This window comes from Melospiza melodia, chromosome 4 (genome assembly GCF_035770615.1).
Source record: "Melospiza melodia melodia isolate bMelMel2 chromosome 4, bMelMel2.pri, whole genome shotgun sequence".
Classification (NCBI taxonomy): domain Eukaryota; kingdom Metazoa; phylum Chordata; class Aves; order Passeriformes; family Passerellidae; genus Melospiza; species Melospiza melodia.
The window spans coordinates 51,010,342-51,024,431 of NC_086197.1; the positions used below are offsets into that span (position 1 = coordinate 51,010,342).

The following is a 14,090-nucleotide window of genomic DNA, read 5'->3' on the forward strand; positions in this document are numbered from 1 at the left end:
TTATTTTAAATAAGCAGATTGTGGTTTCAGGCTGTGGTTTGTTAGCCCAGTTTAGAGAAAGGATTATTTGTATAACCATTAAATCCCAGGAATTAGGAATAATATTGCTGATACATGCCGTGGTTTTTGGCTAATTTATTTCATTTGTACTCTGGAGTAATTACTCTAACCAGTTTCTTTCCTGCTAGGATATGTGTCATTGACATGTATGTATATGTTTTCGATTTGATACAGCATTCATCTCCTGAAGAGTAGCCTGAATATAGTTTATTATTGAGGCTCAGAATCTCAGTAATATCAGTTGCTTCTGGCTCCCAGACAGTAGCAGTTCTGTTATCTGAACCGCTGATAAAAATGCCAGTTTCGAAATACATGAAACACCTGAAGAGAAATAATTTGTGCTACCTGAAATATGTTAAAGTGTCATCTGAAATCTTTGATATATAGGGACTTCCACAGATTGTTACTGGGATGTAAAGGACACCCTTAAGTGTAAAAGATAGGATGAAGTCTGAACCACCAGTTTTATCTTAGCACCTTTAACCAGTGAACCAGTAGCGTGTAAGCATATCAGAGGAGAAAAAAAATGCAAGCAGTTTGAAAGATAAGTTTGGCATGACTTTCTCTTGGAAAGATTTCTCTCAGCATCGGGAAAATGTCCCTATCTGTGAAACATTTAAGCTGAGCTTCCCTGCAACCTACCTTGAAAGCATACAAATTCTAGATGCAGAGGGGAATAATGGTCTAAACCTCTTATTTGGAAGTATATTTTCTGATCTGTATACTGGGAAAATCAGGGGAGTTGAGTCAAAAGTACAATGGGAACAAAGTCCAAGTGAAATCTCAGGGTATTTCAGTAATACTGGGGCCTTGCAGGGTGGGACTGCAAAGGTCTTCAGTCTTGAGGAATCCAGGCTTTACCAGCTTATGTCTTACTGGAGACAAAAAATACTGTTCGAAGATGATTTGTTGCGTTATACAAGAAAAGACAGAAAAACAACTGCTTTAAAGCAAGAGACAAGCCTGTCAACTCTGCCAGATTTTTCTTGTAATTTGAAAATTCTGTGCCTGTGTCATTGAATCTGCTTTCTAGAACCTGAGGAAGTCCAGGCCAGCTGTAACAGTTAATTTTCAGATGGTAGCTGTTGAGCTGTCTCTCTCTTCTTGTCCTTGGGAAGAGTAGACCTGTTGGGGTTTAGGAAGGTAAGTCTAGTGCCAAGCACAGGATAGGTCTTTGGAAATGCCTCGTTTTAGAGTTTGGTTTTCTAGACACTTCATGTAAATGGGAGTTGCAAGTAGATGCATGTAAAATGTGATGCTGACCTCCCCAGTGAGCAGGTTTATGTTCACATGTGCTTCTTGGCCATGAGAAATCTTCCTTGTACACGGACTGCTTTGACCTTTCCAAGAATGCAGCCAGGCTCTGAAACTGCAGGACAAAATGGAAAGCTTTTGAAAGACTTACATCCTAAGGACAAAGTAGGGCAGAATGTTTAGCACTTAAAACTTTAAAATTTTAACTTTTCAGACTGTAATTTCTTAATTGCTTAGAGACATAGCATAGTCCTGGTACAGCAAACTCCAATAATATATGATTGCCTTAACTTTTGTTCTGCTACACAACGGTTTATGTTTCCCTGCTGGGTCTTAATTATTTTTTCCTCAGATTTCAGAAGACACTTTGGCATTCTGATGGGACAGGGCCAAAAATTTCAGTCTCAAGCTGGGAGGTCTTTACAAAGGGTTGAATTCTGAACTGTAAATTTAAAATTAATTTCATGTAGAAAGAAAAATACAGAAGTGGACTTCTACTGTAGTCTATCTATCAGTGGTGCTTCTAATTCTAGAAAGTAAATCACTTTTGGCTGCTGCTAGTGGTATGCTTTGTTTATACTTTGTCCCATTCTAACACAGGCTGCTGTTGAACTAATTATTGCCCAAAAAAGGAAGGAAATATGTTGTTGAAGATGAAGAGCTTGATCCACAGTTTCTCTTGAACTCACTGATAGTCTTTCTGTTGGTTTTCATGAAATTTTGGATCAGGTCTCTGAAACACCAGTTGAACTCCACAAAAAAACCCAAACCCAGTGGCTATAAGAAAAATAAAAGCAAACACTTCGTACTTGCATCATTCAGTGTCATAATTAGAAAAAATTATCTTATCTGTATTTATTCAAGTGGCTTTTATTTCTTTTGTTGTTTTTCTATTGATGCTTAGGTTTTTTCTGCTCAAGAGAAAATAAATCTTTCTGGGAGCTTAAATTAAGAAACTACTTATATATTAATGATATGAAATTCTTTTGGTTTGAGTAATTATTTTTCCCCTTCTTTTCTTGAAGAATTTCTGTGTGATTTTAGTTAATTGGCATTTTGGTAACTTTTTATCCAAAACATTCCTGGAAAACTCACTAATGTTCACTGCTTTTTTTTTTTCCTTTTACACGCAGGTACTATTGGATACAATCAAAGAAACAGGATAGATACTCTGATGTATCTCCTCGCCTATCCACAAAAGCCAATGGTAAAAACAAAAACAATAGAACTGATAGATTTTGAGAAGCTCCCTGCTGGACAGAATGCCACAGTTGCTGTGATGAGCTACAGTGGCTATGATATTGAAGATGCTCTTGTCTTAAATAAAGCCTCTTTGGACAGAGGTAAGATCCATCAACTCTTTCCCACTTCTTCAGTGTGTGTTCCAATATATATTCTAATAAACTTGTTTTCTCGTAGTGTTATCCTGTAATAAATTTTATTGCAGTTATGAGCATTAGATCTTCAGTTAAGAAACTGAATTCCCAAACTGCTTTGAATGCTTTTGTTGGTTTTCTGTGTGATTAGTGATCGTAACTCCATGCATACAGTAGTGTGGTGAAGATGCCAGCATGCATATAAAATTCTGAGTTTGGATATTATAAGAAAAAATGGCTAACTTCTGATCTCAAATAAAAAAGGTGTAAACACTTAACTTAGAGAAAACATAAGACATGAGTTAATCTGTTCTGTTGGGCTTGCTTTTTAGATGTTTACCTGACCATTTGTTTGTTACTAACAAAGAGATCTCATTATTTCCACCAGTAACAAAAGCAGTAGATTCAATTAGATTTATGAATGTATTTCGGAAAGGAATAGAACCCGAGGCAGTTTGTGTCTTTGTGAGCTTGGTGTTTTGAGGGAGCAGTAGCAGTATTGCCTACTTTCTGAGAGAAAATAATAGTGTTGTCTAAAGCAAAATAATTTAGTGTTTATCCAGAGCTAAATTAATTACCTGCTTCCTTAAAAAATATACCAGCTATGTGGTGCAATGTATTTTAAGTAAAAGTACATAAGTACCAAAGGGAAGGTGAACTAACAGAGATCCATGTTTGTGTAGATCTAGCTTGTCTCACTCTCTCCACATTTCTTCAGCACTTCTTGTCAATGCTGCTGAGTGCTGGAAGGGAGTTGCCTGAAAACTTAGCCTCTCTTCTCTCACTTTTCTCCATAAATTCCTTGAAGAGTAGGCATAATGCAGTGTTCAAGCTGGTTTTAGTTTTGGGTGGCCAAAGTCAGATTCTTCCATCACTTTATTCCCCCCCCCGCCCCCAAACACCCTTCCTCCTAGTTGCTAGGCAGCACTAATAGTATTCCTAGGCATGTATCTTTGGCATTAATGTCTGCTGCATTTAATTTATGCCTCCTTTTCTAAAACAGCAACAGGCATGATTTAAAAGTGAATGTTTTCTTTTCTGGTAGACTGGTAACATTTACAGGGAGAGCTGTGGTGCATGTCAGGAATTACTTGACATAATCTGAAGATATAGATGTACTGTATGTGGCCACAACCATCTTTCAAATGAGCTAAAACAACCCAGGATTATTAGCAAGCCTTGTTCTTGGCTCTCTGTAATTCTAAATGTGATTAGAGTCTTTAGTGTCATGGTTAGTTGCTGTACTTAGAGAGAAATTCCACAGGTGCTACTTTTCTCATCTAAAACCCACTAATTTTATAACAGTACATGTAATTTGAGGTGAGGAAAAAAAGAATAATGGGCTGATTATACTAATCACTCAGTACTTTCCTGGGAGACCAACTTATGCCAGCCACAAACATGAGTAGAAGTTCAGGTTTCTTAGAAATCACGAAAGGAAGAAGTGCTCCTCTCACGTTATTACAGTCCTATGTTACATCTTCTTGAAGACCACCAAAATTATTCAAGAGATTTAGTGATTCCAAGAGAAATGATGTGTGCAGAGATACAGAAGCAGATTAGCACAGTTCAGAATTGGACTGTAGTCCAGCATCTAAAAAAAAGTGTACATGATCCGATGTTCAAGTTGTGCACCATTAGGTATATGTGTACAACGTTATGCATATTCAAGCCAATGAATAATCTAACTAATAAAGAATATTTTATATTCCATAGCTCAGATTTTATCCTGGTCATGTGTTATAAAGGATCTTTGAATCCCTAGGCAGATGAGTTTGCATTCCATTGTAGGCTTTGGAAGGTGCCTTGTGTACAAGAATGCCAAGTGCACGCTGAAGCGATACACAAATCAGACGTTTGATAAAGTGATGGGGCCGATGCTGGATGCAGCTACCCGTAAACCCATCTGGCGCCATGAGATTTTAGATGCTGATGGTATCTGCTCTCCAGGTACGTCAAATTGCATGTTCACTCAGGGCATGTTCATAGTCAAAGTGGAAATTAATATTCTGTCAGTATTTCTTGTGCACCTTGTGTTATACTTAGCCTCTTGGGAGTATTTTTGTCTTGAGGACAACAGTATTGTGATGGGAAATTTAAAAAAAATTATTTCCTGAAAGCAGCATGTTACCAATCATTGGGGGGACTTTTGTACATGAAAAAAGTAGCTTTATATTTAAGTAGAAGAGTAAGATTTTAATAATGTGAATCTACTGAAGATTAGAATTTGTATTCTTATGTTCCCAAGCTGGCAAGCTTTTAATACCGAGGTTTTTCTCTGTTTCTCTGTCATATGCTGTTGTTTTCTTAAGGATAGAGATAGGCCCCTTATTATTTTGATTGCATGTGTCAAAATCTGCTAACAAGATGTCAGTTAGTGCAGTTATTTGAGGAAGTAAAACCTTATGGTTTTAACACTTTAGAAATATGTTTGAAGAGAGATAAGAAGAATAAATAGGAATGTAAAGAGAGGTGTATAACTTTCCAATGATAATAGATTTGAGGAAGAATCCTCCCATACTGTCATCCTTTAGTTAGAAAATGACTTAATAGACCTACCAAGATCTAGTAAGAAAGGTGTTTTAAAGGGCATTAAACTTAATTCCATTATAGTACACAATTGGGTCAATTTTGCTCCTTAACACATTACAATGGAGCTTTCAAAGTTAATTAAGGAAAAAAAGGCAAGAATCTTCTGAAGTATTAGGATAGATAGGACTGGGCTGGACTCCAGACTGAGACTGTTCTCAGCATGTAGGTAAAAACCTATTTGAGATAGTTCATGTGGACAGAAGAGACACGGGATGAAGATCAGTGTAATTTAGTGGAGGAGGTGGGAGGTAGATACTTGGTGTGCAGTTGTATCATTGGACATCCTCCTGATCTGGTTTTCAATGGAAAGAGGAGGATAAGGGAATGGACCAGGGAGAAGCTATATATGACATCAGTATCAATAGAAATACGAGAATACAAGGAGACTGACAGTAGTTTTGCACAGCTCATTGAGAAATGATGGGCTGCCCCAAATTCAGGTGTGAATTTCTAAAATTTGTCAGTTCAGTCATGGCAAAGTATTCCCTGTTAATTTTCTCCATACTTAGAGCATATGACTTCAGATGCTTTTGTGCAGACTTTTGACCCAGGGTATGTTGAATAACTGTTCTCATAGTGCACCCAGCATGCAAGCAGTTCTGCTTTGGTTTACCAAAGAAAACTGGTTTAGTGATTCCCTTACCATTCAATATTTAGTAAAACAGCAGAGCATACTTGTTGGGCATGTTCCTTCCAGTTTGTCTTCCACCTTTTTTTTTAAAGCTTAAAATGTATTTCTGACACAGTCAGATACATTTTCATAGTGCTTTTTTTTCCTTGTTCTCTGTAGGTGAAAAAGTAGAAAATAAGCAAGTTCTTGTGAACAAATCTATGCCCACTGTGACCCAGACCCCTCTGGAAGGAAGCAGTGTGCCTCAGCAGCCACAGTACAAAGATGTGCCAGTAACGTATGTTGCAATATAATTTCAGAGCTGGGAAAATTACGTGAAGGAAAGTTGTCTGAAAAAATATACTCGGTTCTAGAAAACTCTCTTCTTCAAATATAACTATATTTGGCTGTTGTTTCTTTAATTGAAGATCAACAGATTGGTAATATGTGAGGAAACTTTTGCTGTCAAGAAGAGCCCATGTGAATAAAACCCCATACCTTGTCCTTTACAAGTTCAGCTTAATTCTCTATTAGTTTCTATTGCAAATCTTAAAACACTTCTTTTCCAGAAACATGCTGTATTCTGGAATTTGTATGTAAATATATATGTATATAAGTATAAAATCCTTTCTCCTCATATGTAAGTTCCATAAAGATTACAGTTTGGTCAGGAGCTTGCCATGACACAGATAGTTGTCTGTAACTTGTGTTTTGTTCATAGAAGTAAAACCAATGTTTTGGCTTCTTTTACTAGGTACAAAGGCGCCACTGATTCTTACATTGAAAAAGTAATGATTTCATCAAATGCAGAGGATGCTTTCTTGATCAAAATGTTGCTGAGGCAAACCAGACGTCCAGAAATTGGAGATAAATTCAGCAGTCGTCATGGGCAGAAAGGTAAAGGACCCATTTAATAAAAATAAATTATTGTTGTATATGCCTACTATACATACATAATGTATGTTTCCATTGATTGGTTCAGATCTTTTATGAATACAGTGGTAGAAGGCCATATGCCTTTTTTTTTGTTAAGTCCAACTAATTTAGCAGTTATGTTTCTGAAACAAAAACATGTTAGCAAAAACTACTCTTTGTTGATCAATGAATCTGAAAAATACAGTAGTTTCCCCCAATTCAAACAAGTACAGGGCTTTTGAGGTTTGGTTGGGTTTTTTGTTTTAGTCACAATTTATATTTAGGTGATAGATTTGTCAGTGGGTTGTCATAAACTGGGAAGGTTCTTAACAGACAGAAAAGAAGAGAGATGAAATGGGAAATTTGCAGGTCTGTGCAGGCATTCTGCTCTGAAGACAAGACTGCAGGTAGATAACTCAGAGCCATGGTGTAAAAGGGAAGCAAATCAGGAACACAACTAGGGGTGTACCAGCCAAGAGCAGAAAGAAAGGAAATGTTTTTAAAAATACACCCGGGACATGATCTGGGGCAGCTCTGGATCTTCAGACCAAAACTTGAAAATGAGTGCCCACTTGGAAGCTGCTTGGTGTCATGTAGTTCTCAAGTTTTAATGTTACTTGGAAAATGAAAATCAGGGACCTACTTTTATATCTGCTGAAAAGCAGCAGTGAACTCCCTTGACCTGAATATAAAAAAATATGAATATCAGATCACCCTCCGAATCTCAAAGAGCTGGAAGGTATGCAAAGGGTGTTAAGAAAGAAGTAACTGAAAACAGCCTGACTGCAACCAACTTAAAAGCATGCTTTGTTCCCATTGGTGTCAGTATGGGACAGGTTTTGATATGTTCTCATCATTCTGTACACTTGGAAAATCAAGATTTGTAGTATTTGAAGCATGACCTTCTGTGTTAGTGTATGTGCAGTGCAATTACCTGAGTTTTGTAATCTTGTTACATTTTTAGGTCTTATTTTGGCTTGAGAACATCTCTTGTCAGATGTGATGGAAAGGTAAAGATGTTGATGTTACCAAATCCTTTCCATTGCAGCCCATACACCCCTTACAGTCCTGTCCTAATAACTCCTGGCCAGTTATAACTGAAGTGAAATACTGCATCCCTGTCGTGAGATGCAGAGCTAACCACTGTAATCCACATTTCTGTGGAGTCCAGGTTAGGGGATCAGGATATCTACCTACAGCAGACCTGTCAATCAGAAGAGGTAAAATGGGTGCACAAGGCAGTAGTTGATCACAGTGACAGCTATTACCAGATACTGCCTCAAGTTTGTGTTATCGATAAGAATAGTCAGCCAGCCTTTCTCAGTACATCCAGCTCTCTGAAAGATCCCCTGTAATTCCACTGTCTTTCCACACACCCACAAAACTGTTTTTTAATTTTATTTATTATTTATTTATTATTATTATAATTACTCTGTATTCTCAGGAAATACTTCCATTGTTTCTGTTGTTACTAAGGAAGAGACACTCTTCTGCTAAGCGTTGAAATGTTTTTCCTGATTGTATTTTCAAGATGGTTTTTGATCTAAAAATAGAAAGCTATCCCCACTGAGTTCCCAGGTGATTTGGAAATCAATACTGTTGAAGGTTTCAAAAAAGTAAAGAAGCAGCATTACATACTTGACTTTCCTTATAAAACTGAGTCTAGTTCTTGCACTGCAGCCTTATAGGAGAGTTAAGATAAGTGAGGGGAGGAAGAGCTTCAGAGGCAACAAGGAGGAGTTGAGCAATTGGAATGTTCAACTGCACCATTCTTCCTTTTCTGAGGGAAGATCCTCCTTCAGAAAGATTTTGTGTAGGTTCTCTTTCTAATGCTTTTTCAATTTTATACACAATGTAGTTGTACAGTGCTTAAAAACTTAGGAGCACTGTTGGAGCAATGACTATTTCTGGATACAGTTTCAGCTTTGTCTAATTAAACCCTTCTCCTAAGTGGTATGCAGTATTTTAGCAGCAAGTTATTTTATAATAATGCAATCAGTACTGTGCAGGACAAATTTTCTTATTAGAATTTTTTTAAAAGCCTCCAAATTATATTAAAGAAGCTGCTTGATTAATCATGATAAATATTTATGGGGATTTACTTCAAAAAATTAAGTAGGTTAGTTTTTTCTCCTAGTTTGGGCTATTAATGTGCACCAATTGGAATAGTTGAATAGAATGTAAATGAACTTCTTTTCATATCTCTCCAAAAAATAATAAAAAGAGTGCTCCACAAATGTAGAACCATGGGTGCAAAAGGAAGAATGACAGAAGGAAACAGAATTCTGTCAGGCAGGCTGCAGTATGGCTTCAGGGTGCTGAAGACCTTCCATATGACAAAATGTACGTAGGACATCTCACAATATAGAGCAAGCAACTACCTGTGCAAATCCCATGGTAATGAAAAGCATTATCCTTAAATGCTGTAGTAAACTTTTAGGGCACCCATAATTACGCCTGGCACTGCATCAGGTTAACAATGGCTGATCACCCTCTATCTGTGCTTGGGACTATAATAATAATAATACTAATAAAAATCCAAACCCATCAATTATTTAGAATGTCACTTTCAGCTTGGTTTTGGAGATATGAGTGTGGGAACATTGCAACAGTTGTGTTACAGAGTTTGTAGGCATGTCTGTAGCTGTCCCATACATCAATCTCTACTAATAATCCCTTGTGATCAAGGGGGTGATCATATTCCAAATTACTACATTTTAGTAAGACTCATAGCCTTCCTGGCAGTAAACCTCTCAGTTCACTGCCTTGTAGTGCATTATAGAAAAAGATGTTACAGTAAACAGGAGAAAGGAGGAATATGGAGAGGATACATTTGATAGATACTAAGAAAAATAACTGACAAGAACAGTACAGTTCACTGTTTTGCAGTTTAACAGTACAACGAAGAAACCAATACTGACAATAGCAGAACTGGAGAAAAGGCATGAAAAGGAAAGGGAAAACCTCCTTTGATAGCTTCTTAACATAACTTCTAGTATCATCCTCTGATATCAAACTGGGGAAGGATCAGTCTTATCAGAAAAATATAGACAATCATGAAACAGAAATCATAATACTAACAGTTCAACTTTTTCTATTGAGACAGAATTTTTAATTCTCTCATCTTGGTCTGAATATACGCAATTACAACTTCAGGTGTAATTTGTGACTGCTAGCTTTAAGCCTGCCATAGAGCCATTCAAACAGATAATGATCTTAAACGAGCAAGTACCTTGGTTCAGTAAGAAGAAAAAGCATATATCTGTCTGTATTGTCAGTCTTTTTTTGTGGAATATATTTATTTTGTAGAAGACATGGATGGAGATGACATCTGATTTCATGGAATCATAGTAGTAGTGGGTTTTAAATAATTAAATATGTGCAAAATAAGAGATTGCACAAGCCATGTCTCAAACTTTTTGATGGTGTTTTTCCTGTATTCCAAATTGATTTGTATTTCAAAGCTCTGCTTTGTCACTGGAGCAGAAGGAAGCAGAGTAAAGGAATTAGAAAGGGTCTGGGATGCAACAGATTAAATCTCACAAACCAGCTTTAGCCTTTTGTTACAGAAAAGCCTTCCATTAAATATGCAGGTAGATTTTGTAGGCCTCTATAATAACACAGATCTATGTCACTGCCTCTGTATTTGCTGCCTTGTTTGTGTCCTCTCACATGTCAACATGGTATTGGCAAAGGTCACCGCTTCTGGCCGGTCCACCACACGCTCTTTTCACGTGAGTCTGTGTTTTAAGTACACTCCTTCCAAGCTGCCTGTAAAAGGTTGCCTGTCCTTCAAGGCTTCTCAGAAAGGAGTATATAGGGAGAAGGAAAAAAAACCCAAACAAATGAGGCCGCCAAGTTGTGTTCTGAAAGGCAAATATTTTGCTTTTTTTTCATATTCATCTTCAAACTGGATGTTGCAGTAAAATCTTTGGGACTGGAGCTGTCTCTATAGTCTGTAAAGTTATTAAGCTTCTAGTGTCTCACAAATAAATCCTCTCTGGTAGTTCTATGTTTATCCTGAACTGCAGGACTTCGTTCTCACTATGTTGCATCATATATTTTCCAGAAGGATAAAAAAAACTTCTTTTGGTTAATTATTTTGTTGTTTTAATCTTGTATTCTTCAAGAAAAGTCACTTTTCAAAGCACAGAAGGCAAAAGGATTGTTAAGCTAAAGAAGCTTCATCTGAGTTCCATACAAAGTAAATTATTATATTTCCAGATTTCCTCTTGCTTTGCTACAAGTCACAATGAGGAAAAAGTTGGGCTCCTTTGATGTGAAAAAAAGCAATATAACACTTCTCTGAAAGAACATTTCTCAGTCTCTCATGTGAAAAAGGATTAACACCTCTAACAAAGGTCCTGTAGATCACAGAACTAAGCAGCAATACTGAACAGTATTCCTGAGGAGTGGAAAAACTGTATTTAAGCAAGAGATTGTTTGAACTTGCAAACAGAAGCTTTTTAATAGCTGAAGATCTAAGATAAAGGATTAAACCTTTCTGAAGTATCTGCACTTAAACAACTCTAAAGACAAGGAAGCAAGTTTAAATTCATGAAAGATGGTCTTTGTTTTCCTAAATGAACTATGTTCTTTAGTGTCACAACAAAATCCATTCACTGCATTATAAACTACATAAACTTCATGACAATCCCTCTCATCTAGCTTGCTTACTTTTTGAAATTTTTAATAGTTTGAACATCTGCTTTCTTAACTTCATAGTGGAGATCAACCTATCTTTTTCCTTTTAATAGGTACTTGTACAGTACAGATAAGCAGAACATTTAAAATAAAATGTTAGTTTTAAATGGCTACTTGTGTAATTTCCCCCCATGTTATAAGTCAGAATGAGTACTTTATCTCTAATAGAATGTCAGTGGGTTTATAGTAATTAAATAGTTCAAGTGGCATTAAAAAGAATTTGCTCTTAATCGACTGCAGGAATGTCGGATGATTAGTAGTTATTAGGCATCAGGGAAGGGATTTCTTACCGTGTTTTTATCTTCAGGGGTTGTATTTGAGAAAATGTCAGAAGGCCATTAAAACTTCCCAGACTGTTTTTTTTCTGTGTATTTTTAACAAAACCACTGTTTAGCTTGCAATCTTAAGAAGAAAATTAGAGCATTTTTTATCTCAAGCAGCAAACAGGTAACCTTCTGACCTTTTCAGTAAATCCTCAACTGACCTTCTGAAAGTAGCGTGATTTAGCATTTTATGGCACAGAATAAAAATCTCTAATTCTGTTTCCAAATAGTGTATCCTGAACACACATTTTATTAAGCTCTTGACTCATTCAGCCATGTGTATTTTGTAAAGTTCCTATGGTTATTGTTTTACAATAGCTGCTTCCAGAAACATTGTAAGGGTTTCAATTAATCAGCTCTTTGTGTGCTTCAGACTATGCAAATTTATCACATCAGACCATTCAGCAGCTCATGGGAAAGCAGTGTACAAACTGTATTGTCTTCTAGCACCTCCTCTCATTTAGTGATGTTTTTAATAAGAAAACTAATCAAGTTTACTTATGCATTATTTATCTGTTAATTTTAATTCTGTTCTTTACCTCTTATGTCAAATGGGATGTAGCAAGTGATATGATAGATCAGTGAATGATTCAGTATTGAACAAAGGTTATGTGATACAGCACTTTTTTCTTCTAGACTTCTTTTATGCTTAGTTAGCCAATGCAGTATGTAATTAGAGAGTTTTGAAGCAGCTGTGAATTCGTTGTTCAGCTTTACTAATTTTTTCAAATCTGTCACTTGTCCGTAACATACAGCGCTGTGTTACTGCTGCAACTTTGCTTAATTATGTGATGTTGTCTTATTTCTCAAGAGTATTTCCAAATTCTGGCAAATCTGGCAAAGCTAAAATAGACGCCTTTCAAGTCAGTTTTAGCGCTTTTACCACCGTATCATTAGAGCGAGTAAACAAGCACATTTAGTAACACACTTCTTTTTATCTTGCTGATAGAAACTGGTATTGCTGCTGCTTCTATTCACGTCATCTTCTTTGCTCTCTAATGTCCCTCCTGCTGGTAGTAATTAGTTTTCTATATTAGGTTGTTTTGACTTATTTGATGATTTTTTTTCATTTGGCATGTGTGTGTATAGAAGGCACCTTATCGTAGCCTGGTGAAAAACTTTCCCATAGTGTTGCGTTCTGTCCCTGCCCCCTCCCAGCCGCCCCCCTTCCCCCTCTGCGCCGAACCGCGCTCTTAGTCTGGCTGGGCTCGTGTTTGTCAGCAAACTGGAAAAGCAGCCACACCAAACGTGCCAGCTCTGGAAACCTGAGTTTCTCCTGATTAGGAAAAGAAACTCAGACAAAAGTACAGGGATGAGGGGCTCTTTATGCTGTCAGTGCCTTGTGGAGGTACATGGGTTTGAGATGCTGTCAGCATCGATGCTGATAGCGTGTGTGGGGCTGGGGGCCATTGTGCATAGTCAGGGGACTGTCATTTATTGGCTGCCATACAATAGCATTGAAAAACACTGCCCATGGCTGTTTTATACTTGCATATAAACCACTGTTAAACCACTGTGGATGTCTGATTTACGGTTACTGTAATTTAAACTGTTACCCTTGCATTAAGGTGCCATGCTTATTAATCCAGGGTTTTTTTTTTTCCTTTTTGATATTGTAAAAGAATTTCTTAGCATTTTCACTGATTTTCTTTCTAAGGCGACATTCTAAAATAGATACACAGAAGTTTCTTTTCTAGAATTTAATTTGTTTTTCAAATGAAAAGAAATTAGATGTAGCAAGTTGCTAGGTGCTTTCTTGTTCAAGCACGTAACCATCTTGTTAATCCACATTAAATAACAGATTTCGGTTTTTGTTTTGTCTGCAGCTTTTTCTGGCTGTTAGTACTTGATTCTGGTCCCAGATGAGACACCAGAATGTATAGGTGAGAGCTATTCAGTCCCACTGCAATATAGAATTTAGTCTCAAGTTGTATTACTCAATTCCAGATGCAGCATATAAAAATTGTGAGAGAAAGGAAAGTGAATTAAACCAAATTATTCCATGTGTCCTCTGTGAATGCTGAGGATCAATTTTCATGTGATGTCTAAATCAGTGACAGTTAAGAAATACTCACCCCTAGTAAGAGCCACAGAGCAAAACAGCCTCCTAGTTTGAGTGTGCCTTATTTATGAATATTGTATGGGGTGTAGTTGAGCAGCTCAGTTGAGAAATGCAGTTCATACTTGAACAGAATTTGGAACTTGAGGCTGTTTTAAATTCCTCTCCTTACTGTTTTATTGGCCAGTTGCACGTGG

General features: G+C 36.9%; 1 protein-coding gene across 2 annotated transcripts in view; it reads left to right on the forward strand.

Annotated features, from left to right (window-relative positions):
• POLR3B (RNA polymerase III subunit B) overlaps positions 1–14,090 on the forward strand; it is a 71,583-nt gene that overhangs the window by 41,459 nt on the left and 16,034 nt on the right. For both annotated transcript variants that reach the window (XM_063154372.1, XM_063154373.1), the window contains 4 exons: positions 2,448–2,657; positions 4,482–4,640; positions 6,073–6,190; positions 6,647–6,789. In XM_063154372.1, coding sequence (XP_063010442.1) covers positions 2,448–2,657; positions 4,482–4,640; positions 6,073–6,190; positions 6,647–6,789 — 630 coding nt within the window. The remainder of the gene's footprint in view (positions 1–2,447; positions 2,658–4,481; positions 4,641–6,072; positions 6,191–6,646; positions 6,790–14,090) is intronic.